The sequence below is a fragment of the Arabidopsis thaliana genome, chromosome 3 (genome assembly GCF_000001735.4).
Source record: "Arabidopsis thaliana chromosome 3, partial sequence".
In the NCBI taxonomy this organism is placed as follows: domain Eukaryota; kingdom Viridiplantae; phylum Streptophyta; class Magnoliopsida; order Brassicales; family Brassicaceae; genus Arabidopsis; species Arabidopsis thaliana.
The window spans coordinates 6,143,315-6,167,551 of NC_003074.8; the positions used below are offsets into that span (position 1 = coordinate 6,143,315).

Genomic DNA, 24,237 nt, shown 5'->3' on the forward strand with positions numbered 1-24,237 from the left:
GAGGACGAAGAGATTACAGAGATGGATGGTTGATATTTTTTGGGGCCCATAGGCTTTTGCTTCTTTAGTGGCGCGTGTTTCTCACCGCCCAAAAGACATGCGTGTAGACATAATTGCCATCAGAATTACTCAAATACACTAATTGCTCTTTTTTTCCAAGTTCATGTGAACAATGGGAGATTCATTCGCTGCACAATTCACAATTTCACAAATGGGCCAAATGTTTAGAAGATATGAAAAAATAAAGTAACTTTAATATAATGTAAACAGTTTGGTTTTATTATTCTCCCCCAAAGAGATAAAATTAAAATCACTCTTTTTCCAGCCCAGTGAATCAAATGAACCGGCCCTTTATTCCCATCATCTAACACCTAAAACGTCCATCTATAAACTCAAGCTGAAAACTCAAACAGCATCGTGTGATTGTACTTCTCACCAGCCTTAACCACAACAGACGGGAAATTCGACTGGTTAATCGCGTTCGGGAATCCCTGCGTCTCAAGGCACACACCCGCATGTTTCCCGTAAACCGCATTCCCTTTCCCAACCACTCCATTCACATAGTTCCCGGTATAAAACTGCATTCCCGGCACATTGGTCCACAAGTTCAGTACCCTTGAGCTAGCAGCATCACTGAGCTTCGCTGCGTGTTTCAGCCCCTCCTTCTCTTGATCAGGACAGTCCAACACGTAGTTATGATCGTATCCGATACCAACCTCTCCAATAGACTCGCCTATCCGCTTCTCCTCAGTGAAATCGAAAGGAGTTCCCTTTACAGGCAAGATCTCTCCTGTAGGAACTGTGTATTCGTCAACCGGCGTGATATGAGACCCCCATATCTGAATCTTATGGTCTAGAATGTTTCCTGAGTCATGACCTGCTAAGTTCCAGTATGTATGTTGAGCTAAGTTGATGGGAGTATCTTTGTTCTCTGGAACAGCTTCCATGTCAAGTCTCATTGTCGTGGCTGACGTGAGAGTGTATGTCGCCGTGACAGAAACCGCACCAGGGTAACCTGTGGAGGGGAACCGCAAAACATTATATAGCTAATCTAATCCCACAGAAATCAAATGCTAGAGAAAGGATATGTCATTACCTTCTTCTCCATCGGCACTGTGATATTTGAAAGTGATGAAAGGTTTTTCGCCGTCTCTCTTGTGCCCTGCAACTTCCCATATCTTCTTATCGAAACCCTTGTTACCACCTGTACAGATAGAGTAACATTTTACGGTCCAAATCCTATTTAGTTCACAGAAAGTTATAGAGAAAGTATACAGAGAAGAGAATTGTTTATACAGACCGTGGAGACTATTAGGAGGCTTGTTGATAGGCAAAGTGTAGTTAACTCCATTGAGACTGAATTTTCCCTCCTTGATCCGATTTGCCACACGACCAACAATGCACCCAAAGTATGGTGCAAGCCCTTTCTGTAACAATCATATTCATAGATAAAACACACATATTCATTAACATTGTTACAAAGTCCATCTTATTTTGATAGTTCATCACAAAGTCATTCAACAAGGTACATGAATGACCATATACATTTCTTAAATTATGATTCAGACTCTATTCATGAGATCCAGAGGCAGTGATTAGAGTTTCGATCAGATTGATTGAATCTATGTCGAGATCAGTTCAAGGATTAGGTGAATTCGAGAGAAATTACCACATATGGATCCACCGAGTCGAATCCGAGAACTACATCCCCCAGTTTCCCTTCAAATAAGAAAAACAAAGACGATAATCAGAGGATTAGGATTTGGAGACAAAACAGAGATCATCATTGAAAGGAGGAAGAAGAGAACAAACCGTTCTTGTCGGGAACAGACAAAGAGGTGATGGTGGTGCCGTAGTTTGAGATCTTGACCTGCATGGTGCCATTGTTGAGCTCGAAGATCTCTGGAGTGTTTTTGCTCTGATCCGCCATTAGAGGGCTCGAAGACTAAATTAAAGGCTTTAAGATTAGAAGCGAAGTGATTGGGATTGAGATTTTTGATTGGGGAGAAACAAAACAGAGGGTGAAGTGATTAGCTTTGGTTAAAAGAGTTATAAAATCGTAATCTCGTAACTGATCAATGTTGACGTCATCCACATCCCAAACTATTTATCATTTTTACCCCCCAAACAAAAAACTATTTATCTTGGGGGTTTTTGTTTTTCGTTTTTTACACTTTAATGCATTTCTAAACTTTTTGAAAATCAAATTACTACCCAAAAGTTACCAAATTTACTTTCAGGAATTCAAAAGTTACCAACTAAAATCCAAAACTATAGAGATTAGAGAAAAGAACAAATGTAGAATTTGGATCTAATTTTCTAATTATCAATAATATTTTAAGTAAAAAAATATTTGATTAGTCAGTTATAAAATAAAAAATTTGATAAGTCGGATTATATGCTTTTGACAATAAGAGAAAGACAAAGATATCATCAGATAACAAGAAAATAAATAAAATATACTCTAAACATATTCAGTTTGACCCCAAAAAAAAACTCTATACATGATCGTAACAGAGTATTCGCGTGAATTTAGATGTAGTTTCTCTACCCTTTTTCAGGTATCCTATGAAAAAATCAATAGTACCTATAAAAGCTTACTTTGTTGTAATTTATCCTCTTTTCGTAAATTTTAATTTGCTACCATCCAACATGTCTCAGCTTTTACCCAAAGTTTACAAAAAAAATGTCTCTGTAAAGGATTTTGATTATTCCCATAACTAGAAACAATTAAATCAAATTTATCAAAAATATCAAAGCTCTCTGAGACATGGAAAGAAATAGTGTAACAGATGGCCAAGAGGACTTTAGCTTAAAGAAGCACAATCATTTCAAAAAGCAAATCATTTGTCACTTTCTTCTTCTTCACCTATCCATCCACAAAAACACTTTCCTTTTCCTCTCATCAAGAAACTCCCTAATCCGACGTCGTTCGTTTTAATTCAGTGACACAATCTCCCACATCTTCAAACCCTTTGAAACCAGCGATTACAGAGATGCAAGATCCTCATGTCCCATCTTCTCCAACTATCTCCTCCGTCTCTTCCTCCGATCTTGATACTGAGGTCAGTTCCTGCAATCTTATACTTAATAGATAATCTAATTAAAGATCAAGCTCTTCATGTGTTTTCTAAGCTACCCATAAAGCTTTATGCTATAAAGTATCAACCTTTAATTAGAAAACTAGTTTAAAGTTCCAAAGGTTATGTTTTCAGAACTGCCCAGAAACATATATATGTACTTGTTAGAACTTGATTTGGTTTTTTTATTGGTGATGTGAGGATTTAGTCAACAGGATCGTTCTTCCATGACAGAAGCATCACACTTGGAACGCTTATGGGATTTAGTTTCACTGCAACTATGCCGATGCCATTTAGAGCCTCTTCACGCCGCCACGTGTCACCTTCCGTCGCAATCTCACGAGCTTCTAGCTCCAATGCAAGACGCAACCACCAGAGAAAGCGTCCTCCTTCAAATTCGGCTGAGCCTGAGCCGCATCGCCGCCGTAAATGGTGGCGGTTTTGCCGAGATGACGATGACGACGCCGCCGGAAATGGAATCCACCGTGGAACAGGAGATTCAAAGCGGTCATCGCTCGGGGAGTATCTAGAGGTGGAACGGAGGTTTGGAGATGAAGCCGTTTACAACTCCGCCGAGGCAGAGCTAGAGGATGCGGTGGTGGCACGGTACCAAGATCAGCAGCCGGTGATGGGGGAGCGGGCATTGTTCGCTGACGGAAGGGTTCTTCCTCCGGCTTCAGCTGAAGTGGTTACCGGAGAAGGAACGCCGGTAGCCACGTCCCTTTGTAGATTTCCGGTATCTTTAACCGGTATATGCAGCGGTGGTGGAGGATGAATACGTCGGTTCATGTGTGTGTCTTTTATTTGTATTTAGACTTAAATTTTTGTATTTTGTTCGTCGAATCGGAATCATTGTTTGTGGAAAATATAACATGTTGAATGTAGTCATTGTCAAAGTAATTATTTGAGAAATAATAATGATTGATAAGGAGAATTATGAAGGAGATTAATTACAATGGCAATAGTAAAAGATAAGCATATAGAATGGCACACATGCACAGCTTTTGGTGTAAAATGGAGTTGTTCACTTGATTAGAGTTTTTATTTAAAATGCTAAACGTTGTTCTATCATATTGAGTTTTTGCTTCAAATTATTTCATCAATACGTCTTTATACTAGTCAGTCTTTGGACAATAATTTGACCAAATCAGATTTTGAGGCAAACACAATATGATTCTGGCCAGGAGTGTGCCACATTCGTGGTTAATTTTCCACTAGTATTTCTGAAAGTAAAACAATTAACCACAAATCATCCTCATAACATAAGAGGAGAAGATTCCTAACGACGAAGCAAAATTATCGAACAAGTGGACACACACAAGAAACCGAAAATACGGCAAAATGTTTGTTATGTGTATCCATATTTTATACCAATTGAATTAATAAAATAAACTGTAAAAACAAGAAACAATTAATAAAATTAATTTTTTGTTTTACAACGTGAATAAAAAACTGTTGACAAAACGAAAATAAAATAAACCCTCGAGTGATGTTAAAAAAAGGAAGAAGGAAAAAGAATAAAAACTCAAAGGGAACGCAACACACTAAACAAAAACTCTTTGGCGTCCTTCTCCTTAGGGTCTATCTCTCTTATCTTAAGCAGCAGCAGCAGCAGCTAGAACAAAAACGTCACCGATGGCGTCTCAAGCTGCGAATCTCTGGGTTCTTCTAGGTTTAGGTCTCGCTGGGATTCTTATGCTTACCAAAAAGCTGAAGAAGACCGTCCGTGAAGATTTCGGCGCTTTTATCGATAAACTCATGCTTCTTCCCCCTCCGCAACCTGCTCCTCCCAAAGCTCCTCATCCTCTCACCGGTCTAACCTTTGCCGTTTCCGACGTGTGAGTCTCCGTTGACTTGTTTCCCCCTTTCTTCTCCCATATGTTTATCATATCTATATTTGGGGGTTTAGCTGAATGATTTTTTCCTTGGGTAGAGTCAAAATTTTGTTTGACAAATGTTGGAATCTGCGTTGACTCGACTCGTAATCTTCTCCGGCGCACTACATGTCTGATTCTGAGCTTTCGAAAGTATGGTTGATTGATTTTGAGCCGTTTCACTGAAAATTGTGTTTGTTGTAGATTCAAATGTGTGTGTGTGTGTGTGTGTGTCTGCTAGTTTTGTCAAACTCATTTCAAATCGATACTTGTTGAATCTGTTCATTGGAAGGCTCTACTGTTTGATCTCTGTTGCTAGGTGTTTGTATGTTTTAGATTCGTCACCAAGTTTGACCTCGACTTATTCATGGAGTCCTACTTATAACTGTCTCAACATGTTGATTGACTATTTATCTAATCTGTGTATATCTCTCATTCTCTTCTATGATCTTTTGACTTTTGAAGTTCTTGAAAAGCTAATTTACTCTTTCTTTCCTTTTCATTTGTTTTCCAGATTCGATATTACAGGGTATGTGACTGGATTTGGTCATCCAGACTGGGTCAGGACCCATGAAGCTGCTTCGTCAACATCTCCTGTGGTTTCAACTCTCGTTGAAGGTGGAGCCACTTGTGTTGGAAAAACTGTAGTTGATGAGTTTGCGTTTAGGTTTGTCTCTGTTTCATAATGTTAAATTGTTACCTGTATCAGGATTCAGATTGTGATTCCAGTGTTGAAATTTTTATTTTATCAGGATGTTAGTATATTAATTCCTTTGTTTGGCTGTTTTCATTTTCTTCAGTATTAGTGGAGAAAACAAGCATTACGATTCACCTACAAATCCTGCAGCTCCTACTCGTATTCCTGGTGGCGCTTGCAGTGGAGCTGCTGTAGCCGTAGCAACAAATGCTGTGGATTTTGCTCTAGGTGAGTTCAGTAGCTACTTTTTTCCTTGTTTGGACAATTTGGTATGAGATAACCGTATCTTTGAGAAACAAAACATTGCATAAACTTTCAAAACATGGTCAATAATCTTCCTTAGAAAATTTCTGAAACGATTGATAATTTATTTATATTGCAGAAACTTATTTGGCATCTAATAGAATTGCTTGATTTAGACTCTTATGGCTATATGGTAAGATAGTTCCATGCGGATTTATAATTTATATGGTAGTCTGTCATTGGCTCCTCCTATCAGTATCTAAAATTTCAACTGTCTACTGGTTGGTTCGGTTTCAATTGTTTTCAGAGTATAGTTTTGATTACTTGCATCTTTGCAGGCATCGACACAGTTGGCGGGGTAAGAGTGCCTGCTGGATACTGTGGCGTTCTTGGATTCAAATCTTCTTATGGGGCTATTTCAAACACCGGAATCATACCAGTATCTTCAAGTCTTGACTCTGTTGGTATGGATATATAAATCTTTGAATTATACTGTTTGTGGTGGAATGATTTGGATCTTATATAGGCTAGGTTTCAATTGTTGTATAATCACATTGCAAGATTTAGATGCCTTTGTTCGTATGACTAATTTATATTTAGGACCATTAAATGAGCATTACGTTGATTCTGATCAATAGATTTTGGCTTCAGGATGGTTTGCCCGCGATCCAAACACCCTACGTCGTGTTGGCCATGTACTCTTGCAACTTCCATTTGCCACTCAACGGAATCCAAGGCAAATCATACTAGCTGATGACTGTTTTCAGCTGTTAAAGATCCCTGTGGATCGGATTACCCAGGTGGTGACCAAATCAGCTGAAAAGCTTTTTGGAAGTATGCCCTTTACTCTCCCTGAAGATCCTCCAGTCTCTGTTAGAAATTCTGATTATAATAGCATTATCTTGTTTTATATTTAGGACAATTGCTAAAGCATCAGAACTTGGAGACCTATTTTGAAACTAAAGTTCCTAGCTTGAAAGAGTTCGCTAGGACAAAAGCCATTGCTAACACGAAGGTCTCAACATCGAGACTACTGGCGAATGTGATGCAGCTCCTTCAAAGGTGTGCCTATTGTTTATTCACCTACAGAGGATGAAAATATCTTAGTTTTGAACACTCTATAACAATATTGGCATTGTAGGCACGAGTTCCTTCAAAATCATGGGGATTGGATCAACACAGTGAAGCCAGCCATTGATCCTGTGATTTTATCACAAGTGTGTGAGAACCCAGAACTAACCAATGAAGAGACTGAGAACCTGAATGCTATCAGAAACGAGACTCGAGTGGCTATTGGTTCACTTCTCAAGGTATTCCTGCTCTTCCATGACATGTCCACAACTTGAGCGAGTTAGTTTATATGTCTCTTGACTAATCTCTAATGGTTCCCAACTCTGTAACGTTATGTATCAAGGATGATGGCATTCTGGTAATTCCAACATTGCCAGCTGTTCCTCCAAAACTTGGTAGCAAGGAGATAACATCTGAAGACTATCAAAACCGAGCTTCAAGTCTGCTTAGCATTGCTAGCATATCAGGATGTTGTCAGGTTAAATCTCTCTCTTTCTCTCTCTCACCTGCCATGCTAGTAAAGTTCCCCTCACACATGTTAAAAGCAACCACTGACCAGTCAGTGTTAGCAAAACCAATCCACAGTATATGTGTCTTACATTTATCGTGCTGATGATTCAGGTGACTGTGCCACTCGGACATCATGAGAAATGCCCTATTTCAGTTTCTTTCATAGGAAGACACGGTGGTGACCGCTTTTTACTAGATACAGTGCAGACAATGTATCCATCTTTGCAAGAGTACTCGAGTATTGTTACCGATCCCAAATCTTCTAAAAAGGCTATCACCAAAGAAGAGTCAGCCGAGATTGCCAAAGAGAAGGTCAATTAATATCCATTGCATGTCTCATTTTCTTAATGGCATTATCATCCATAATCTAATGTGGTTATTATATCTTTGTGTCCCGTGATTATGTAAACCAGGGTAACCAAGCGTTCAAAGAGAAACTATGGCAGAAAGCTATTGGTCTATACTCAGAAGCTATAAAGCTAAGTGACAACAATGCTACCTATTACAGTAACAGAGCTGCTGCATATCTTGAACTTGGAGGGTAAATGTTTCTCAGATCCTTAAAAATACTTTTTAGTGAGCAAATCTTTCTATGTGGCATTGCCTTGACAAATCATTTACATACAGCTTTCTTCAAGCCGAAGAAGACTGTACCAAAGCCATCACCCTCGACAAGAAGGTAACTTTCATTAAAACACAGAAACAGGTTTCTCTTGAAAAAAAAACACTCTTTACTTTGTAAGAACACACAACACAAAGATCGTTTTTGATTTCTTTCAGAATGTTAAAGCCTATTTACGAAGAGGAACCGCAAGAGAAATGTTAGGCGATTGCAAGGGAGCCATAGAAGGTAAGCTTTAAAGAACATAATCTGATTGTTTTTTCGCCTTGTAGAATCTGGCAGAATATAACATAAACTCTGCAGATTTCAGATACGCACTTGTGCTGGAACCAAACAACAAACGAGCGTCTCTCTCAGCAGAGAGACTGAGAAAATTCCAGTGAGCTTCTTTTGTCCGTACCTCACCGATCATTGAGAAAACGTTTGTTCCTTAGAATTTGTCCAAGAGTATAGGCCAATTTTGTCAACACTTGTCTTTTGCGTCTGATATTTAGGCATTTTATCTAGAGATACCTTTTGCAAGTCCGCCGAGAATGGAAAATTATAATATCCGATGTTTATTTTAAACGTTCTCTAAAATTGGATATCAAAAAGTAATGTTAATCTTAAACACCGGATACCGGCATTCCCGGTCGACTTCTAGTCAGCGTAGCGTCAAAAATAAGGTCATGTCTTTAACTATCTTGTCTTTATCATTTTCTTTTCTCGCACGTTATCTCCTCCCCACGACTCAAAAAAAATAAACAGAAAAAAAGAGGAGTAGAAACCAAAGAGACCTGCCCTAATATTTAGCGATGATAGTTTGAACGGAACGAAATCTGACGAAAGAAACTAAAGAGACCTTTGAATTATCTTCACGGGTGAGTTGGTTCGTTTAACCTTTTTTCTTTATCTCGGTTGTGCTTTTCCCCGAGAATTAAACGTGTGTTGGTTGCAGCGTTAACAAAAAAAAAGGGTTGTAGAAAGTGAGTAAGGAAGAAATAATCAGGAACATTAATAAAGGAAATGACAACGGCGTGTCCGGCGAGGACAAGCTCACTAATGGACGATCTCTTGGGCCTCCTTAGAATCCGTATCAAACGTGGCGTCAATTTAGCCGTCCGTGACATCAGTAGCAGCGATCCTTACGTCGTCGTCAAGATGGGCAAACAGGTTAATCCATTCATCATTTTACAACTTCACATGCAATTTCATTACATCAAAAACATTCTCAAATTATCATATTAAATCTTACAGAAATTGAAGACTCGTGTCATTAACAAAGATGTTAATCCAGAATGGAATGAAGATTTGACTCTCTCCGTCACAGACTCCAATCTTACCGTCCTCTTGGTACTTTTTACTTACTAAAACATACATTAATTTCCTTATCATAAGATGTTTATATTGATAAAACTATAATGTTATATGTAGACGGTGTATGATCACGACATGTTTAGCAAAGACGACAAGATGGGCGATGCTGAGTTCGAGATAAAGCCCTATATTGAGGCTTTGAGGATGCAACTCGATGGACTTCCTAGTGGAACCATTGTGACCACGGTTAAGCCAAGTCGTCGTAACTGTCTAGCCGAGGAGTCACGTGTCACCTGGGTCGACGGCAAGCTCGTCCAGGATCTCGTTCTCAGATTGCGACATGTGGAATGCGGAGAGGTCGAGGCTCAGCTTCAATGGATTGACCTCCCTGGCTCCAAGGGTCTATGAATCTTTTTTCTTTTCTTATTTACCGTTACTTTGAGTTGTTTTCTTTCAAATTGAACTAAACCAAGTAACAGCATGGAAAAAAACAAGTAATTTCAATCTTGAAGGATATAGTGAACTAGAAACACGTATTAATCCATGGAAATATAAGGATTAAGAACGTTGAGGGAAGTTTTGTTCCCATATGGTGATCGAGTCCAAGTCGAGTCGTGGTGGTGGATATGTAAATGTGGTGTATTGTTGATGTGTATGTATATTTGGGCTAGCTATGCCTTAAATAAGGCATTTACACGAACAACTAATACAGATATTTTATTTATTTAATTATCGTTCCATATACTTATGAATGGTAGATTGTTTTAACACATGTGATGTACTAATGTTTATAGGTAAAAAGTGAAAAAAAGACCAGCATATTACCATTTACCATCGACATCGATAGGCCTTTTTTAAACCATTGACATTGGAGGTTTTATGTGTACGTTACTGAAGCACAACTTATGTAATTTTTGTGAACAAGATTTACTTGTACATTAGCGCTAATTAAGGTCATAAAGAATAATGATGAAGAAAGAATAAAATATCGAAGGGAAAAAGCCAGAAGCCACAAAAGGGATGGTAGGTGAAGAGAATCCAGATGTACACTAATGAGTGAAGCACCATGGTTTTATAACGACAAAACACGTGAGCCATAATTGTCCTTTACTATGAGTGGCACGGCGACTTTACAATAATGTGTCAAACGACCGTGACAAGAGTGAAGTGTAGTACTAGTATGTGATATTTTTCTCTATTTAATAAAGTAAAAGATTCGACTGTAGTATGATAGTATTGAGATATATTCTAAATTATGTATAAAGTTTGATAGATCCCAAGGGACCCAAATCTCGTTCCCCAATGAGCGATCTAGAGATTCCTCTTCCACCAACTCCCCAAAGTAGTCAACATTTTTTTACCAAAACAACGATTTATTTGTAGAATAAAATCTGTCAACATATATATTGCATATAAATGCAATTGCAAATGTAGTTAAAAATATATATAAACCATAACTTAAAATGAGTGACAGCACAACATTAACTAAAATACGCTTATTATTATTACCGGTTTTGACCAAAACAAAAAAAATGGAGATATTTGTTTAATTACCGACTGATTTGATTTTACAGTCTGTAAAAAAGGCCGAAGTCGAAGGTAACGCCACCGTTTTCCACCTATAAAAAAGGGCGCGCAGGCAACATCACACTCTCACACTCTTTTCGCTCTCAGATCTGAAACCTTATCTGAATTACATTTCCCCGATTCGACGTTGTGCGAATTGATGCAGCAGAGAGGACGATCCGTCAACCGCAGATCACGAAGCTTCTCTAGATCCAGACTCGCCGTCGAAGGCCACTGAATTACTCTCTCCCCTCTCTTGGCAGATCTTCTTCTTCGTTTTTTCCCGACAAACGACATTTCCGAAATGGCTGCATCGTACGGTGAGATCACCGATCATATGCTTCGATTATCGTTGATTGCTTATATTAATAGAAATTGGAGATTTATGGAAAGAGAAGAGACTGTGAAATTGATTTGATTTGTTTTTTGTTATTTTTGGGGTGAGTAGAAGAAGAGCGTGATATTCAGAAGAATTACTGGATAGAGCATTCCGCTGATCTGACTGTTGAAGCTATGATGCTTGACTCGAGAGCTTCTGATCTCGACAAGGAAGAACGTCCTGAGGTACCCCTGACATTTTTTATATAAGACATTTGAATCAGTGAATGATTTTAGAGAATTAGCTCTTGTTTGGATGATACACACTGTTTTGATTTGAATGTTTTTTTTATTTAGATGGTCTAGTGGTTTCTTGAATCAGGACTGTTGAATTTTGGTTTTTGATGAGTTGATTTATAATTCTTCAGGTACTCTCTTTGCTCCCTCCATATGAAGGCAAATCAGTGTTGGAACTTGGAGCTGGTATTGGTCGTTTCACTGGTGAATTAGCTCAAAAGGCTGGTGAACTCATTGCTCTTGACTTCATTGATAACGTTATCAAGAAGGTTTACTACTTTATTCACCTTCTGAGTCGATGTTATTTCGCTTCATTGCACATGATTTGTAATCTTGAACTGAATGTTAAATTTCTTCTTTCTTGTAGAATGAAAGTATCAATGGGCATTACAAGAATGTCAAGTTTATGTGTGCTGATGTTACATCCCCTGACCTCAAGATCACTGATGGATCTCTTGACTTGATTTTCTCCAACTGGCTGCTCATGTATCTTTCTGACAAAGAGGTATAATAATATGATCTCTTGTCCAAGACAAAAATAATCTTTTGTAATGAGGAACCAATTAATTTTTTAACGGTTTTGTTTGGATGCAGGTGGAGCTTTTGGCAGAAAGGATGGTCGGTTGGATCAAGGTTGGAGGATACATTTTCTTCCGTGAATCTTGCTTCCACCAATCAGGGGACAGTAAGCGGAAATCCAACCCCACTCACTACCGTGAACCCCGTTTCTATTCCAAGGTTCCTACTTCTTTTAAATCCAATTAAAAATTTACATTTTCAGGACTAGAATTTCAACCATTTAGTGGAAGAACACTAGTTAGAATGCCTATGCTTAAGAATATGTCGAGACTTATGAAAGTTTCAGTGGATTTCGATTTACTGTATTGGTCAACAAATATGTAGTTAGTAGTTTCCAAATCTGCCTTAACAAATTATTGAGAACTTAAGTTGATTAAGATCGATGGTGAAACAATGAAGGTCTTTCAAGAGTGTCAGACTCGGGATGCTGCTGGAAATTCATTTGAGCTCTCTATGATCGGATGCAAGTGCATTGGAGCTTATGTCAAGAACAAGAAGAATCAGAATCAGGCAAACCAAAACTCTGCCTATCAAGATTGTCTAGTTTCCTATTGTAATTAGATCTTAATCATGGGTATCATTCTTTGTTTTATGGGATGCAGATTTGTTGGATATGGCAGAAGGTCAGCTCAGAAAATGACAGAGGCTTCCAACGTTTCTTGGACAATGTCCAATACAAATCCAGTGGAATCCTACGCTATGAGCGTGTCTTTGGCCAAGGGTTTGTGAGCACTGGTGGACTTGGTAAAAGCTCAATTCGATTTCGCTTGTGTTGTGATGTTCTGTGTCTTCATTTAGCAGTACTTATGTGTGTTCTGTCGTGTTTCTTGATTCAGAGACAACCAAAGAATTTGTGGAGAAAATGAATCTGAAACCAGGACAGAAAGTCTTAGATGTTGGGTGTGGCATTGGTGGAGGTGACTTCTACATGGCTGAGAAGTTTGATGTTCACGTTGTTGGTATCGATCTTTCTGTCAACATGATCTCTTTCGCATTGGAACGTGCTATTGGACTCAGCTGCTCGGTTGAGTTTGAGGTTGCTGATTGCACCACAAAACACTACCCAGATAATTCGTTTGATGTCATTTACAGCCGTGACACTATTCTGCACATCCAAGTACTCAACATGATCTCATAGTTCTCTCTTGGAAGTTTATAATTGTGAATGCTTACTCATTCTCTCTTTTCTTCAGGACAAACCAGCCTTGTTTAGGACTTTCTTCAAATGGCTTAAACCGGGAGGTAAAGTTCTCATCAGCGACTACTGTAGAAGCCCCAAAACTCCATCTGCTGAGTTTTCAGAGTACATCAAACAGAGAGGATATGATCTCCATGACGTTCAAGCTTATGGACAGGTTTGTCTTGTTTGTCAAAGATATTTTTTTCTATTCTCAAACCCATTTCTCTAATCCCTTCAACACTGATCCTAAATGTAGATGCTAAAAGACGCTGGCTTCACTGATGTGATCGCAGAGGACCGTACTGATCAGGTAAATGAATCTCATATATACAACAATATTGAAACCAAGGACTAGAGTCCTTTTAACAGAGTTTCTTTTTGTTATTGTTTTGTATTTACAGTTTATGCAAGTCCTGAAACGTGAATTAGACAGGGTGGAGAAAGAAAAGGAAAAATTCATCTCCGACTTCTCCAAAGTAAGTGTCTTTCAATGTCAAAGAAATCAAATCTTTATGTTGTTTACATTAATCTGAAGCTGTCTCTTTTCGAAGTTTCGATGTATCTCACAAACTTGAATAAACGCAGGAGGATTACGATGACATTGTTGGAGGATGGAAGTCAAAGCTGGAGAGGTGTGCATCGGATGAGCAGAAATGGGGACTTTTCATCGCCAACAAGAATTAAGCAAATCGAAATCTACTACTTCTATGTTTTCTTCTTTCTTTGTTTGTTCAATAAAAATGTCATTTCCGCTAGGTGATGATATATGCCTGTAGTGTGTTATGTGGACTTGTTGAGTGGTGTTAAATCTTGTTTCCCTTATGTGATATGTAAACCGAATTATGTTTGGTCTTAGTTTATACTCTTTGATTTGAAGAATTTTCTAAATGCATTTGTGTTATGCTACTTGGTTTATTTTTGCAGTTAGACTTCAGTTACAGTGTGTTTGGTAGAACCGGATTTGTCAAATGGAAATTTGGCTACCATTTTTGGATATAGTTCAACTTAAACCAAACCAGGCATATATATCCTTGATTTGGGATTGTGTTTGATTCAGCGGTTTACCAAATTCTCTCTCTATCTAAAATGAGACCCCTGTTTTGGGCTTCTAGGCCCCAAAGCCTGCCCTTATCTGTTAATACTGCATATTTCTTGACTTATATTGCGGATTTTTTTTCACACCTATCAATATACTGCATAAATGAGAAATGTTTCATTGTAGGAGAGACCTGGAGTAGTCAAAAAATAATTCAATTTTCTTTATAAAAAAAAAAACATTCCATAGGGTACCGAATAGGGCATAGGACTGTGCAACATAGTGTGTGGATGGAGGTAAAGAAAGAAAAGCCTTGAAATCACACACCTTCAAAAGACTAGATTCGTCAGACTCCTCCTATTTAGGTTTTGACCCAACCCTACGTACCCTCTCCTAACACACCACCTACTGTTCTATTTCTGTATTCAACAGTGTCAATTCCAATCTCTCTCAGTCAATTTATTTGCAATATCTATCCACCCTTTTTCTTACCATTTGAAATCTCCCAACGCTTAACAAAAAAAACGACATATTGTTACATTTTCGTAGATTTTAGAAAGAAACCACAAATCTATAGACCATAATAGCTACGTCCCTCAGTAGCTAGCTAATTAAAATAATATATATATACACAGAGAGAATTTGATGCAGTCTTACATTGTCAGAATACTGTAAATATAGTAGTACGTAGTGTTAATGTGTATGTGTTGTATATTATTTTGTCGACATGTATATATATACGTACACATGTGACATATATATTGTAATGTTTGATTATGATGACCTCATGATAAGAGAGATCACTGACAATTATACAATATAGAAAGCTTGAAAATAGGCTTTAATCATATATTTGATTACTTGGTTCTTTCGCAAAGAGAGAGAGAGAGAGAGAGAGAGATGGTAGAAGAGAATGAATCACATGAAAGCATTTAAAACCAAAATAAGGAAATTGCAGAGAGAAGCGGGTGAGTCACAGCCAACCAATGGTCCACCTCATGACTGTCACCATTTTGTCCCTCACAGACACACCCCTCCTCCAGTCTTGTCACATTCTCTTCTCTCTCTCTTCGTTGTTTAATTTGTCTGTTCCACCGCTGGGGTTATTAACAGTGTTCAAATTATCAATTTATTAGCACTATTCCACGATCTTTCCTTTTTTTAATGTAAATTTTAGTTACATTTTTTATACTAATGATATATTATGTGCTACATGACTAAATCTAAATATAATAGTATAAAAATTGGGTCTATTTTAGTTAACAATATATATACCATGTACTTATATTTAACTCATAAGTTTGAATGAGATTTATTGATGGATTTTTCTGTGAGTTTCTTGTATTAGACTTTAGCTATACAGCTAGAGGTTTCTGTAGCTAGGGACAAATACGAATTACCCACGGAGAAAACCATCATGTGCATGATTACTGCCACGCACGTATCTATATACTCTTATATATAAAGCCCTTAATCAAAACATCAAACACGAATATAAAACTATAAATGGTTTTGTTTTTTAACAAGACAAACAAAAGAACTTTACATGGATGGATCATGAAAATGGACAAAATACATCATATATATATATATATATATATATAATATGATCATGTGAATTAATCATCTTGAAATTACCGATCATATTCATGCAGGATTATTCAAATCATCCTCTACTATATGTTTTATTGTGATTAAGATTCCACGTTTGCCAAACATGATACATATATCAGTATATCACAATTTCACTAATCGTCACGTGATATATGAATTCTTATTTGTAGTGACTAAATCTTATAGTACATATAGTATTATTACATAGTAGTATCACACGTCACTGATGATATACTACGATGAATCAAAGGCCGGAGCAGACATAAAAAAAATCATGATCCAGGGAAATAAATAACCAAAAGATTATTACCGTACGATTAGACTTTACAATTAATCTTCGTTACAATTCACGAGAAGATTCATGTTTCTTTATTTCCTAACAACAATATCTATTGTTTATAGTTCATAGGATCGTTCGTGTGGTAATCTGTTGACTGTACGCTTACCCATTAATATTTTCTCTTCTTGCTTTTTACTTTTTTCGTATAAAATTTATTAAAGTGATGTTTTTGCTTACTTCCATGCTCGCAAGAATCACAAACACACAATCATCATGAAAAAGAAATAAAGCAAATACAAAGAGAGGAATAGATAGGGAATGATAATGTATCAAAATAAGCAGTACAAACAAATAAAATTACCCACGATCTTTCTCCTAAAACTATTAATAAAGAAAAGGGTCTCACTGAATCGTACAAAGAGACATAAAAGAATGAATGAATCTTTGGGAAAAGAAAGGAAAGTGTCGGGGCTTCTTCTATGAATAAGCTATTCAGTTATTTTTCTTTTCTTTTGTCTTGTCTCTTCTCTACTCTAAAAGTCACTCTTCTTTCCTTTTCTCACCTTCCCACCCTCATATATATCTTGTCATTTTCCCCATTTGAAATTTATGGTGGCTAGGCTTTCTTCCTCATTCGTTAATCATACATCTTGTGATCTAATTCCTTTCATGCTTTCATCAAAAACCAAGCTTATCGAAGCTTTCAATTTAGTTTAAAATTTGTCAAAATGTTAAAATTCGTACGTAAGACATAGATGAATGAAAATTTAGCTAGTGTTTTATGGGAAATTTTTGTTTAAATAAATATTAATTGAATAATATGTTTTAAACTCTCATTCTTAAAAAATATAAAATTATCTCTTACTATAGGTAGAAGTAGAACCATGACCCGAATAGTCATTCAATTTTGAGGAATATACTGTATATATAATAGCAAATGTAAAGGCATATTGTTCGTATGCTAGTGAAGAGAAAAACAAAACAAGTGCCAAACCAATAATATTTTCCCACTCTCTTAGTCATTTCAACATCAACCCAATTCTTTTTGTCTCTCGCGCATTTATAACTCATAGAAACAGATCCCCACATACATACACACACACACATATATATATATATAGATCATGCATGTGTGTGTAGATATTCTTTAGAAATAACGCATGAAATTAAAGGAAAGATGTAGAGTAATAACGAGTTCCCATTCTCGTAACAGATTATCCCATCACCAAAGCACCAAATAGCTTCATTCACCAACCAAATCAAGCAAGTTTCATGATCTAAACCCTAAGTCACCACATCCACACAAATGAAAAAACTATTGGGAAAATCACATGTCTTTCTATTCTTTTCCTTTTTAAATTTGTTTGGTTCATTTTTAACAATTAAAGAAAGTGGTCCAAAGTGCATTTTAAGGCAAACCCTTATGAAATGTTAACATCAACACCATAAAGACACGCCTGCCCTTACTCCTAGACAAAACCCTAATTATCCTTTTTCACTCTCCCTAACTCGGTTGAATAATTAAACTAATCATCTAATAACAAAAAGCTGTTTTTCTTGAAAGACTTCAATTAGGTTTAGTTCTTCAATGGCAGAAACTCATAGAAACAGTGAATGCCACTAATGTTCTTGTCTTTCTCACCATCGCTACAAAACCCTTCTTTTCTCAGTGGAAACAGCTCAAGTGTCTGTTCTTGATGATCCAATTCACCGTTGGAGCAATCTTCATGTTGTTCTTGATCTTTATTATCATCACCATTTCGATGACAAGTCTCTGTGTTCGTTGCTTCTCTCGTACGTAGAAATACAGGTGAAACCGTGACCGTATCTTTAGAAGCAGAGACAGCATTGTTGCTGTTGGACATGTTGGAGGAAACAGTAGGTGAATTGAGAATGAGGTTACGTTGATGATGATGATGTGAAGAAGAGTAGAAACTAGGTGGCAACTGCATCATCTGCCACGTGGTGTTTATCCCTAAAAAGCTTCGTCTCTCGTCTCCTCCACAACGAGCATTGTGCTCCACCCGTATATTCGCTGGCTCCTCCAGATGATAATCACGGGAAGGTTTCTAATTATGCAAAAGAAAGAACATTCAAGATGTGTTGAAATTAGTCAAATTAGCATCGGAAAATGTAAAAATTGGTAACAAATAAGTCAAAATTTGGCAAAGCGACAAACTTTATGCTTAAAACAAAATTCCAGATAGGGACAGGGGTGAAGAAGAATGAGACCGTTAAAGACCAGGGTCAAAAGGGTCTTTTCAAGCATGTGTTTGGAGTGAAAAAGCACATTAATTTATGGAAATTCAGCAAAAACAAGAAGACACAGAGCTAAAGGATCGATCGTACGTAGCAGCTGTGCCGACAGAAAGGAAAGTCTCTGCAGCTTTTTGGATGAATTCAATAATCTTTTTAAAAAGATACTACTAATATTCAAACAAAATAAAACCATAATTATATGCTAAGAATATACGTATTTTTGCATATGCTACAAAAATACTTATTTTGAAGTTCCCCATAAATTAACTTCTTGGTCTTTTCCACCGCCTCATCTCTCTGCCTTTTGTTTTTTTCTTTCAATAACTTACCCAAACTTCCAAAAAGGAATTCACTTATTCTTAGCTAGCAGATTCTATTTGTAATCATATGCTAATTATATATGTAAACCCTCAATCCTTAATTACACTCCCTTTCATGTAATAGAAACCCCAAGACCATTATAAACACAGAATATGAGCAACATATATACATAATACATATCATAAAATAATATCAATTTAGAAACAAATATATGTATAAATAGAGATATATACCTCTGGTTGCGTGTCGCATCCGACCGAACATATCCAGTTCTTGACCTGTTCAACCTTGTAACCTGCAAAATTCCAGACATGAATTTTCAAACCGTCAATTTTGAAATGAAATCAACCCAAAAAGACATTCTAATCCAAAAAGACTTTTATTGTTTGAATGTTAATCCCCAAGTTCTGTTATGGTCCCTTACCTGGAGGATCTTTCTTGTCGAATCCGTGGTTTGAGACAAGACTTGCTGTTGAAAGGACCGTTTCTTCGTGGCCAGTTTCCATTTGTCGCCGTCGTTTCTGGCGTTCTCGGGCTTTGTGGTTTTGGAACCAATAGAAAACGTTTTTGCCTTCTATCTTCCCGTACCGTCGTAGCTGTGCGGTGATTTGTTGGATGTGGTCGGCAGAAGGAGTTCTAGTTCCTTGTCGGTAAAGCTCTTCAAGAACCCTTAACTGATCTGGTGTCGGATTCCACCGTGAGCTCACCATTACCGGTGGATGTTGAGGTTCTGAGTTTAGCATCATCAGCTCCCTCTTGTTCTGCTCCGCCGTCATCGTCACCACTGCTGTGAAAATCGTAACCAAAGCAAGAAAATGAGCATTAGAAACAAGGGAAAGAGAGACTGGAAAGTTTCACCAAAAATTGACGAGAGAGAGAGAAAGAGATACCCATATTAAAGCGGTGGTCGGAGTTGGTGTTTACGGCGGCGGTGGGGCAAGAAGTGAGACGTGGGATGAGAGGACGAAGCTTTCTTCCTCCGTTGAAGGAATCTGCGCCTCCTTCGTTGTAACCCATCGTCCACATTTTGGTGTGTACTTAATTTATATGTATGTTTATAGAGGAGAAGGGAGAGAGACAGCGATATAGCAAGTAAAAATATTAGGGCTTTGTTTGTTTTATCGAAACTGAGGAGATGTGAATGATATGGTTGAAGGAGTAATAGACAAATGGTAGAAAGTAGTTTTGGCTATTTTGGCTTATGGGTTTGGAGAAGAGTGATAAAGTTGAGAGATATCTTTGTATGTGAATGTGAGAATGGGAGCATGCAAATGGGGTGGTTTTGTAAGCACATATGTGTGTGTGTGTATATGTAGACAATTTAACACATCCTTTTATTTATTTCTAAATACAGAATATTAACATTCTACATATGAATAGAAAAGTTTATTTTATTTTATTTCCTTTTATTCCATTCACTTTAAAAATTCTCAACCGTCCTGCAAAATCATAAATATGTTTGTATAGAAAAGAAACATAACATTATATAATCCTTGATTAGTAAACGACCTATATATATAGTACTTTCCCATGATGAAATTTTATCATATCATACATTTGTAGGAAGCTATGGAATGTTTGTTTGCACAATACGATTAATGTAACATGTAGATTCATTTAACTAAAAAAAACATGTAGATTCATAGACATTAAGCTTAGATTGCATGATAAAAGCTTTCATGTACAATGTGTACCACTAGAATGCTAATCAAAACGTGATTACTCTGCGGATGATGTAAGTACTTTTAACCACTATACATAGAAACTGACATATAAATAGATTTTTAAAAAATTAACTTTCGTCCCAACCAAATATATGTCACAAAATTTTATACCCTAGCTAAAGCACGGTGATAAAACTATACACCTACCCTGAACACGTAATAAAGTACAGTGATGATAATTGACAAATCACTTTAAATTTGTTAAGCGAATTCAATAAATGCAGTGATCAGCTATATATGGAATTTCACTAAGCTACATAATTTTGGAATGATAAATAAAAGAATTGAAGCTAGGAAGATGAGGTTGACTAGTAAAAGAGGAGAGAGAGGATCGGAGGGGCGTGGAATTCTGGGGGGATATGATATGAATGATATGGGGAGATGCGAAGGAGCTTATAACGACGTGACATTCCTCCCATCTCTCCCCATCACTCCTTTTCTTTCATTCTTTTTTTCTTTTGGTTTCTTTCATTCATTTTTTATATATCCTATAGTATTAGATTAATATGTCTTTTTACGACGAATATGAGATCCCTAAATAAATATGTGTATGTATGTGTGTGTTGTGGCTTTCACTATTATTCTTGTTCTCAACTGCCCCATAGGCTTTGTCTCCTTTACACTCTTAACCTCTTCTCCTTTTGTCTCTCTCAAACAATTGCTTTTCCATAGATAAAACCCTTTTCCTTCTTTCTTCTCTTTGGGATCTTAAATCCCCCTTTTCTGTCTTTTCCCAAGCCCTAATCTAATCCTTTTGTTTTTTCTCCCTTTTTTGGAAAAAATTGTAAATATATTAATCCCTGAGTTTGAAAAAGATGTACCAAAAAATGATCTAATTTGCTTTTTATTTGTTCTCATGTTTATGTGATCAAACTATATATTTCCCTCATTTGTTTGAGATGTAGCGATGGATTCAAGGTGTAGGTATTATATAATGACATACATGAACAAAGTGATTATCTCAATTTTTATTTTGTGATATATCTTTCAAACTTAATAAATATGATTTTTTTTAGAAAAATCGATGAAATCTTATGTTTTTTCTTTCTTTCTGAAAAATGATAAAATCTCATAGTTTTTGAAATATGATTGGCTTACAACTGAATTGTGTATCACTTAATCAATCTTTCTATTTTTTGTTTTAAAGAAATTACGATAATCATTCATAATTTCATATGATCAAAATTATGGCTTTCTTCAAACGTCAAGTACTTTTTCTGAGTTGCAAGCTTGTTATCATACGTGATTTCGCACGCACTCTGAATCATTACGTTTCTTTTTAACAGAGATATTTTCAAGCATGATTTTTTTTCTTTTCACACTTTTATATTCTATTTATTAGGTAAATTCATAAGAATAAATGAAAGATTTTGGTGGAAAAATAATCACATTGAGTGAACTTAACTAATATACAAAATAAATATAAAAAATTGATTAAAAAGAACTCTGGGCTTATATAAATCAGACTTTGGCCCAATGAAATCGGATTAGGCCCAAACAAGCTATAAATGTCTTGTCGTATAAAAACCGGTTTTGAAAGAGAGAAACAGAGATTGCTACGAAAGTTATGTTCTTCGTCACTCGTCTGCGACTACGAGCCAGAGAAAATGGCTTCTTCTTCTCTAAATCCCTCTCTTTCTCATCTGCCTCCGTATTGAAATCTGATGATGTCGAAGGAGAAGATGATGCAATAGAAGCAGAAGATCGTCGACGCAGTGTAACCGATAGAGCTTACTGGAGAAGACGGATACACAGTATCTGCGCCGTACGGAGGAATCCTGACGAAGCTCTTCGGATTCTAGACGGACTCTGCCTCCGTGGGTATCGTCCTGATTCGCTTAACCTCAGCAGTGTGATCCACTCTCTTTGTGACGCCGGACGATTTGACGAAGCTCACCGTCGGTTTTTACTCTTCCTCGCTTCAGGTTTTATCCCAGACGAGCGAACCTGCAACGTTATCATCGCAAGATTGTTATATTCGAGATCTCCGGTGAGTACGTTGGGAGTTATACACCGTTTGATCGGTTTCAAGAAGGAGTTTGTGCCATCGTTGACGAATTACAACCGTTTGATGAATCAGTTGTGTACGATCTATAGAGTAATCGATGCGCATAAGCTAGTATTCGATATGAGAAACAGAGGGCATCTCCCAGATGTTGTGACTTTCACAACTTTAATCGGTGGTTACTGTGAGATTCGAGAACTGGAAGTTGCTCATAAAGTGTTCGACGAAATGCGTGTGTGTGGCATAAGGCCTAATTCTCTCACATTGAGTGTTCTTATTGGTGGGTTTTTGAAAATGAGAGATGTTGAAACAGGACGGAAGCTGATGAAGGAACTATGGGAATACATGAAGAATGAGACTGATACATCAATGAAAGCAGCAGCTTTTGCGAATCTCGTTGATTCTATGTGCAGGGAAGGGTATTTCAATGATATTTTTGAGATTGCAGAGAACATGTCACTATGCGAGTCTGTGAACGTTGAATTTGCTTACGGGCATATGATAGATTCCTTGTGTCGATACAGGAGAAACCATGGAGCAGCGAGGATTGTTTATATAATGAAGAGTAAAGGGTTAAAACCGAGAAGAACGTCATACAATGCTATAATTCATGGCTTGTGCAAGGATGGTGGGTGTATGAGGGCTTATCAGTTGCTAGAAGAGGGATCTGAATTTGAGTTTTTTCCGTCTGAGTATACTTATAAGCTCCTAATGGAGAGTCTATGCAAGGAACTGGACACGGGTAAAGCCAGGAATGTTCTAGAGCTGATGTTGAGAAAAGAAGGAGCAGATAGAACTCGAATCTATAATATTTATCTACGCGGTCTCTGCGTGATGGATAACCCGACTGAGATCCTGAACGTACTGGTCAGTATGCTTCAGGGAGACTGCAGGCCTGATGAGTATACACTTAACACAGTTATTAATGGATTATGCAAGATGGGCAGGGTGGACGATGCCATGAAAGTTCTTGATGATATGATGACAGGGAAGTTCTGTGCACCAGATGCTGTGACTTTAAATACTGTTATGTGTGGCTTGCTCGCTCAAGGAAGAGCAGAAGAAGCTCTGGATGTGTTGAATCGCGTTATGCCGGAGAACAAGATTAAGCCAGGTGTTGTTGCATACAATGCTGTTATACGTGGGTTGTTCAAGCTCCACAAGGGAGATGAAGCTATGTCTGTGTTTGGTCAGCTGGAAAAGGCGAGTGTGACTGCGGATAGCACTACATATGCAATAATCATTGACGGGTTGTGTGTGACTAATAAGGTGGATATGGCGAAGAAGTTCTGGGATGATGTGATATGGCCATCAGGCAGACATGATGCGTTTGTGTATGCAGCATTTCTGAAAGGGCTTTGTCAGTCTGGTTATCTAAGTGATGCTTGCCATTTCCTATATGACCTGGCAGATTCTGGAGCAATCCCTAATGTTGTGTGCTATAATACTGTGATTGCTGAGTGTAGCAGAAGTGGGTTAAAGAGAGAAGCGTACCAGATTTTGGAGGAGATGAGGAAGAACGGTCAGGCTCCTGATGCTGTTACATGGCGGATACTCGATAAACTACATGATTCTATGGATCTAACTGTGGAAAGAGAGTTAATTTCAAACCCTGCAACCTCAGGATAGACTGTTTCAAAAGCAATAAAATTCATGTTTTGGGGC

At 37.4% G+C, this 24,237-nt stretch overlaps 7 protein-coding genes across 10 annotated transcripts, besides 1 other annotated feature; 5 read left to right on the forward strand and 2 right to left on the reverse strand.

Moving 5' to 3' along the window:
- Positions 1-99: 99 nt before the first annotated feature.
- Positions 100-2,060, reverse strand: AT3G17940 (Galactose mutarotase-like superfamily protein). Its single transcript, NM_112675.5, has 5 exons — positions 1,813-2,060; positions 1,670-1,719; positions 1,301-1,427; positions 1,097-1,204; positions 100-1,015 (listed from the first exon to the last, which is right to left on the reverse strand). Exons 1-5 carry the CDS (start codon positions 1,928-1,930, stop codon positions 393-395), a joined length of 1,026 nt encoding a protein of 341 aa, NP_566594.2. The 5' UTR covers positions 1,931-2,060; the 3' UTR covers positions 100-392.
- A 640-nt stretch (positions 2,061-2,700) lies between these two features.
- On the forward strand, positions 2,701-4,040 carry AT3G17950 (uncharacterized protein). 3 transcript variants are annotated; one of them, NM_112676.3, is made up of 2 exons: positions 2,701-3,065; positions 3,289-4,040. In NM_112676.3, the coding sequence occupies exons 1-2, from the start codon at positions 2,997-2,999 to the stop codon at positions 3,853-3,855; spliced, it is 636 nt and encodes a 211-aa protein (NP_188422.1). In that variant the 5' UTR covers positions 2,701-2,996; the 3' UTR covers positions 3,856-4,040. The 3 variants fall into 3 exon arrangements, with proteins under 3 accessions (NP_188422.1, NP_001325514.1, NP_001030719.1); NM_001338316.1 differs by having other exon boundaries at positions 3,315-4,040; NM_001035642.2 differs by having other exon boundaries at positions 2,744-4,034.
- Positions 4,041-4,591: 551 nt separating this feature from the next.
- On the forward strand, positions 4,592-8,768 carry TOC64-III (translocon at the outer membrane of chloroplasts 64-III). Of its 2 annotated transcripts, NM_112678.4 has the most exons (13): positions 4,592-4,918; positions 5,469-5,621; positions 5,755-5,879; positions 6,233-6,358; positions 6,546-6,728; positions 6,812-6,956; positions 7,036-7,204; positions 7,309-7,443; positions 7,587-7,787; positions 7,889-8,016; positions 8,103-8,154; positions 8,256-8,325; positions 8,401-8,768. In NM_112678.4, exons 1-13 carry the CDS (start codon positions 4,716-4,718, stop codon positions 8,478-8,480), a joined length of 1,770 nt encoding a protein of 589 aa, NP_188424.2. In that variant the 5' UTR covers positions 4,592-4,715; the 3' UTR covers positions 8,481-8,768. The 2 variants fall into 2 exon arrangements, with proteins under 2 accessions (NP_188424.2, NP_001325422.1); NM_001338317.1 differs by having other exon boundaries at positions 4,637-4,918; positions 8,103-8,325; positions 8,401-8,704.
- On the forward strand, positions 8,748-10,500 carry C2 (Calcium-dependent lipid-binding (CaLB domain) family protein). The gene is made up of 4 exons (NM_112679.4): positions 8,748-8,957; positions 9,035-9,249; positions 9,334-9,429; positions 9,511-10,500. The coding sequence occupies exons 2-4, from the start codon at positions 9,103-9,105 to the stop codon at positions 9,799-9,801; spliced, it is 534 nt and encodes a 177-aa protein (NP_188425.2). The 5' UTR covers positions 8,748-8,957; positions 9,035-9,102; the 3' UTR covers positions 9,802-10,500.
- Positions 10,501-11,048: 548 nt separating this feature from the next.
- On the forward strand, positions 11,049-14,238 carry XPL1 (S-adenosyl-L-methionine-dependent methyltransferases superfamily protein). Its single transcript, NM_112681.3, has 12 exons — positions 11,049-11,279; positions 11,408-11,523; positions 11,706-11,843; positions 11,942-12,079; positions 12,169-12,312; positions 12,553-12,663; positions 12,756-12,897; positions 12,990-13,270; positions 13,347-13,508; positions 13,590-13,643; positions 13,735-13,809; positions 13,919-14,238. Exons 1-12 carry the CDS (start codon positions 11,264-11,266, stop codon positions 14,015-14,017), a joined length of 1,476 nt encoding a protein of 491 aa, NP_188427.2. The 5' UTR covers positions 11,049-11,263; the 3' UTR covers positions 14,018-14,238.
- Positions 11,120-11,197: a sequence feature (AT3G18000.uORF1).
- Positions 14,239-17,418: 3,180 nt separating the features above from the next.
- WOX1 (WUSCHEL related homeobox 1) lies at positions 17,419-20,139 on the reverse strand. Its single transcript, NM_112682.4, has 4 exons — positions 19,734-20,139; positions 19,268-19,630; positions 19,077-19,138; positions 17,419-18,332 (listed from the first exon to the last, which is right to left on the reverse strand). Exons 1-4 carry the CDS (start codon positions 19,867-19,869, stop codon positions 17,841-17,843), a joined length of 1,053 nt encoding a protein of 350 aa, NP_188428.3. The 5' UTR covers positions 19,870-20,139; the 3' UTR covers positions 17,419-17,840.
- A 1,986-nt stretch (positions 20,140-22,125) lies between these two features.
- On the forward strand, positions 22,126-24,201 carry AT3G18020 (Pentatricopeptide repeat (PPR) superfamily protein; the record flags this gene model as incomplete). Its single annotated transcript, NM_112683.2, has 1 exon — positions 22,126-24,201. Exon 1 carries the CDS (start codon positions 22,135-22,137, stop codon positions 24,199-24,201), a length of 2,067 nt encoding a protein of 688 aa, NP_188429.1. The 5' UTR covers positions 22,126-22,134.
- Positions 24,202-24,237: the final 36 nt, after the last annotated feature.

Excerpts from the sequence above, each read along its gene's own strand:
- TOC64-III (NM_112678.4), top strand. The coding sequence starts at position 4,716 with ATGGCGTCTCAAGCTGCGAATCTCTGGGTTCTTCTAGGTTTAGGTCTC. Across the intron at positions 6,729-6,811 it reads AGCTGAAAAGCTTTTTGGAA|GACAATTGCTAAAGCATCAG; the intron begins GTATGCCCTTTA and ends TTTTATATTTAG. Across the intron at positions 7,444-7,586 it reads GCATATCAGGATGTTGTCAG|GTGACTGTGCCACTCGGACA; the intron begins GTTAAATCTCTC and ends CTGATGATTCAG.
- XPL1 (NM_112681.3), top strand. Across the intron at positions 13,271-13,346 it reads ACACTATTCTGCACATCCAA|GACAAACCAGCCTTGTTTAG; the intron begins GTACTCAACATG and ends TCTTTTCTTCAG. Across the intron at positions 13,644-13,734 it reads CAGAGGACCGTACTGATCAG|TTTATGCAAGTCCTGAAACG; the intron begins GTAAATGAATCT and ends TTGTATTTACAG.
- AT3G17940 (NM_112675.5), bottom strand. The coding sequence starts at position 1,930 with ATGGCGGATCAGAGCAAAAACACTCCAGAGATCTTCGAGCTCAACAAT. Across the intron at positions 1,720-1,812 it reads GTCTGTTCCCGACAAGAACG|GGAAACTGGGGGATGTAGTT; the intron begins GTTTGTTCTCTT and ends TCTTATTTGAAG. Across the intron at positions 1,205-1,300 it reads GCCTCCTAATAGTCTCCACG|GTGGTAACAAGGGTTTCGAT; the intron begins GTCTGTATAAAC and ends CTATCTGTACAG.
- WOX1 (NM_112682.4), bottom strand. The coding sequence starts at position 19,869 with ATGTGGACGATGGGTTACAACGAAGGAGGCGCAGATTCCTTCAACGGA. Across the intron at positions 19,631-19,733 it reads CGACCACCGCTTTAATATGG|CAGTGGTGACGATGACGGCG; the intron begins GTATCTCTTTCT and ends CGATTTTCACAG. Across the intron at positions 19,139-19,267 it reads CGACAAGAAAGATCCTCCAG|GTTACAAGGTTGAACAGGTC; the intron begins GTAAGGGACCAT and ends GGAATTTTGCAG.
- AT3G17950 (NM_112676.3), top strand. The coding sequence starts at position 2,997 with ATGCAAGATCCTCATGTCCCATCTTCTCCAACTATCTCCTCCGTCTCT. Across the intron at positions 3,066-3,288 it reads CCTCCGATCTTGATACTGAG|TCAACAGGATCGTTCTTCCA; the intron begins GTCAGTTCCTGC and ends GTGAGGATTTAG.
- C2 (NM_112679.4), top strand. The coding sequence starts at position 9,103 with ATGACAACGGCGTGTCCGGCGAGGACAAGCTCACTAATGGACGATCTC. Across the intron at positions 9,250-9,333 it reads TCGTCAAGATGGGCAAACAG|AAATTGAAGACTCGTGTCAT; the intron begins GTTAATCCATTC and ends TAAATCTTACAG. Across the intron at positions 9,430-9,510 it reads CCAATCTTACCGTCCTCTTG|ACGGTGTATGATCACGACAT; the intron begins GTACTTTTTACT and ends TGTTATATGTAG.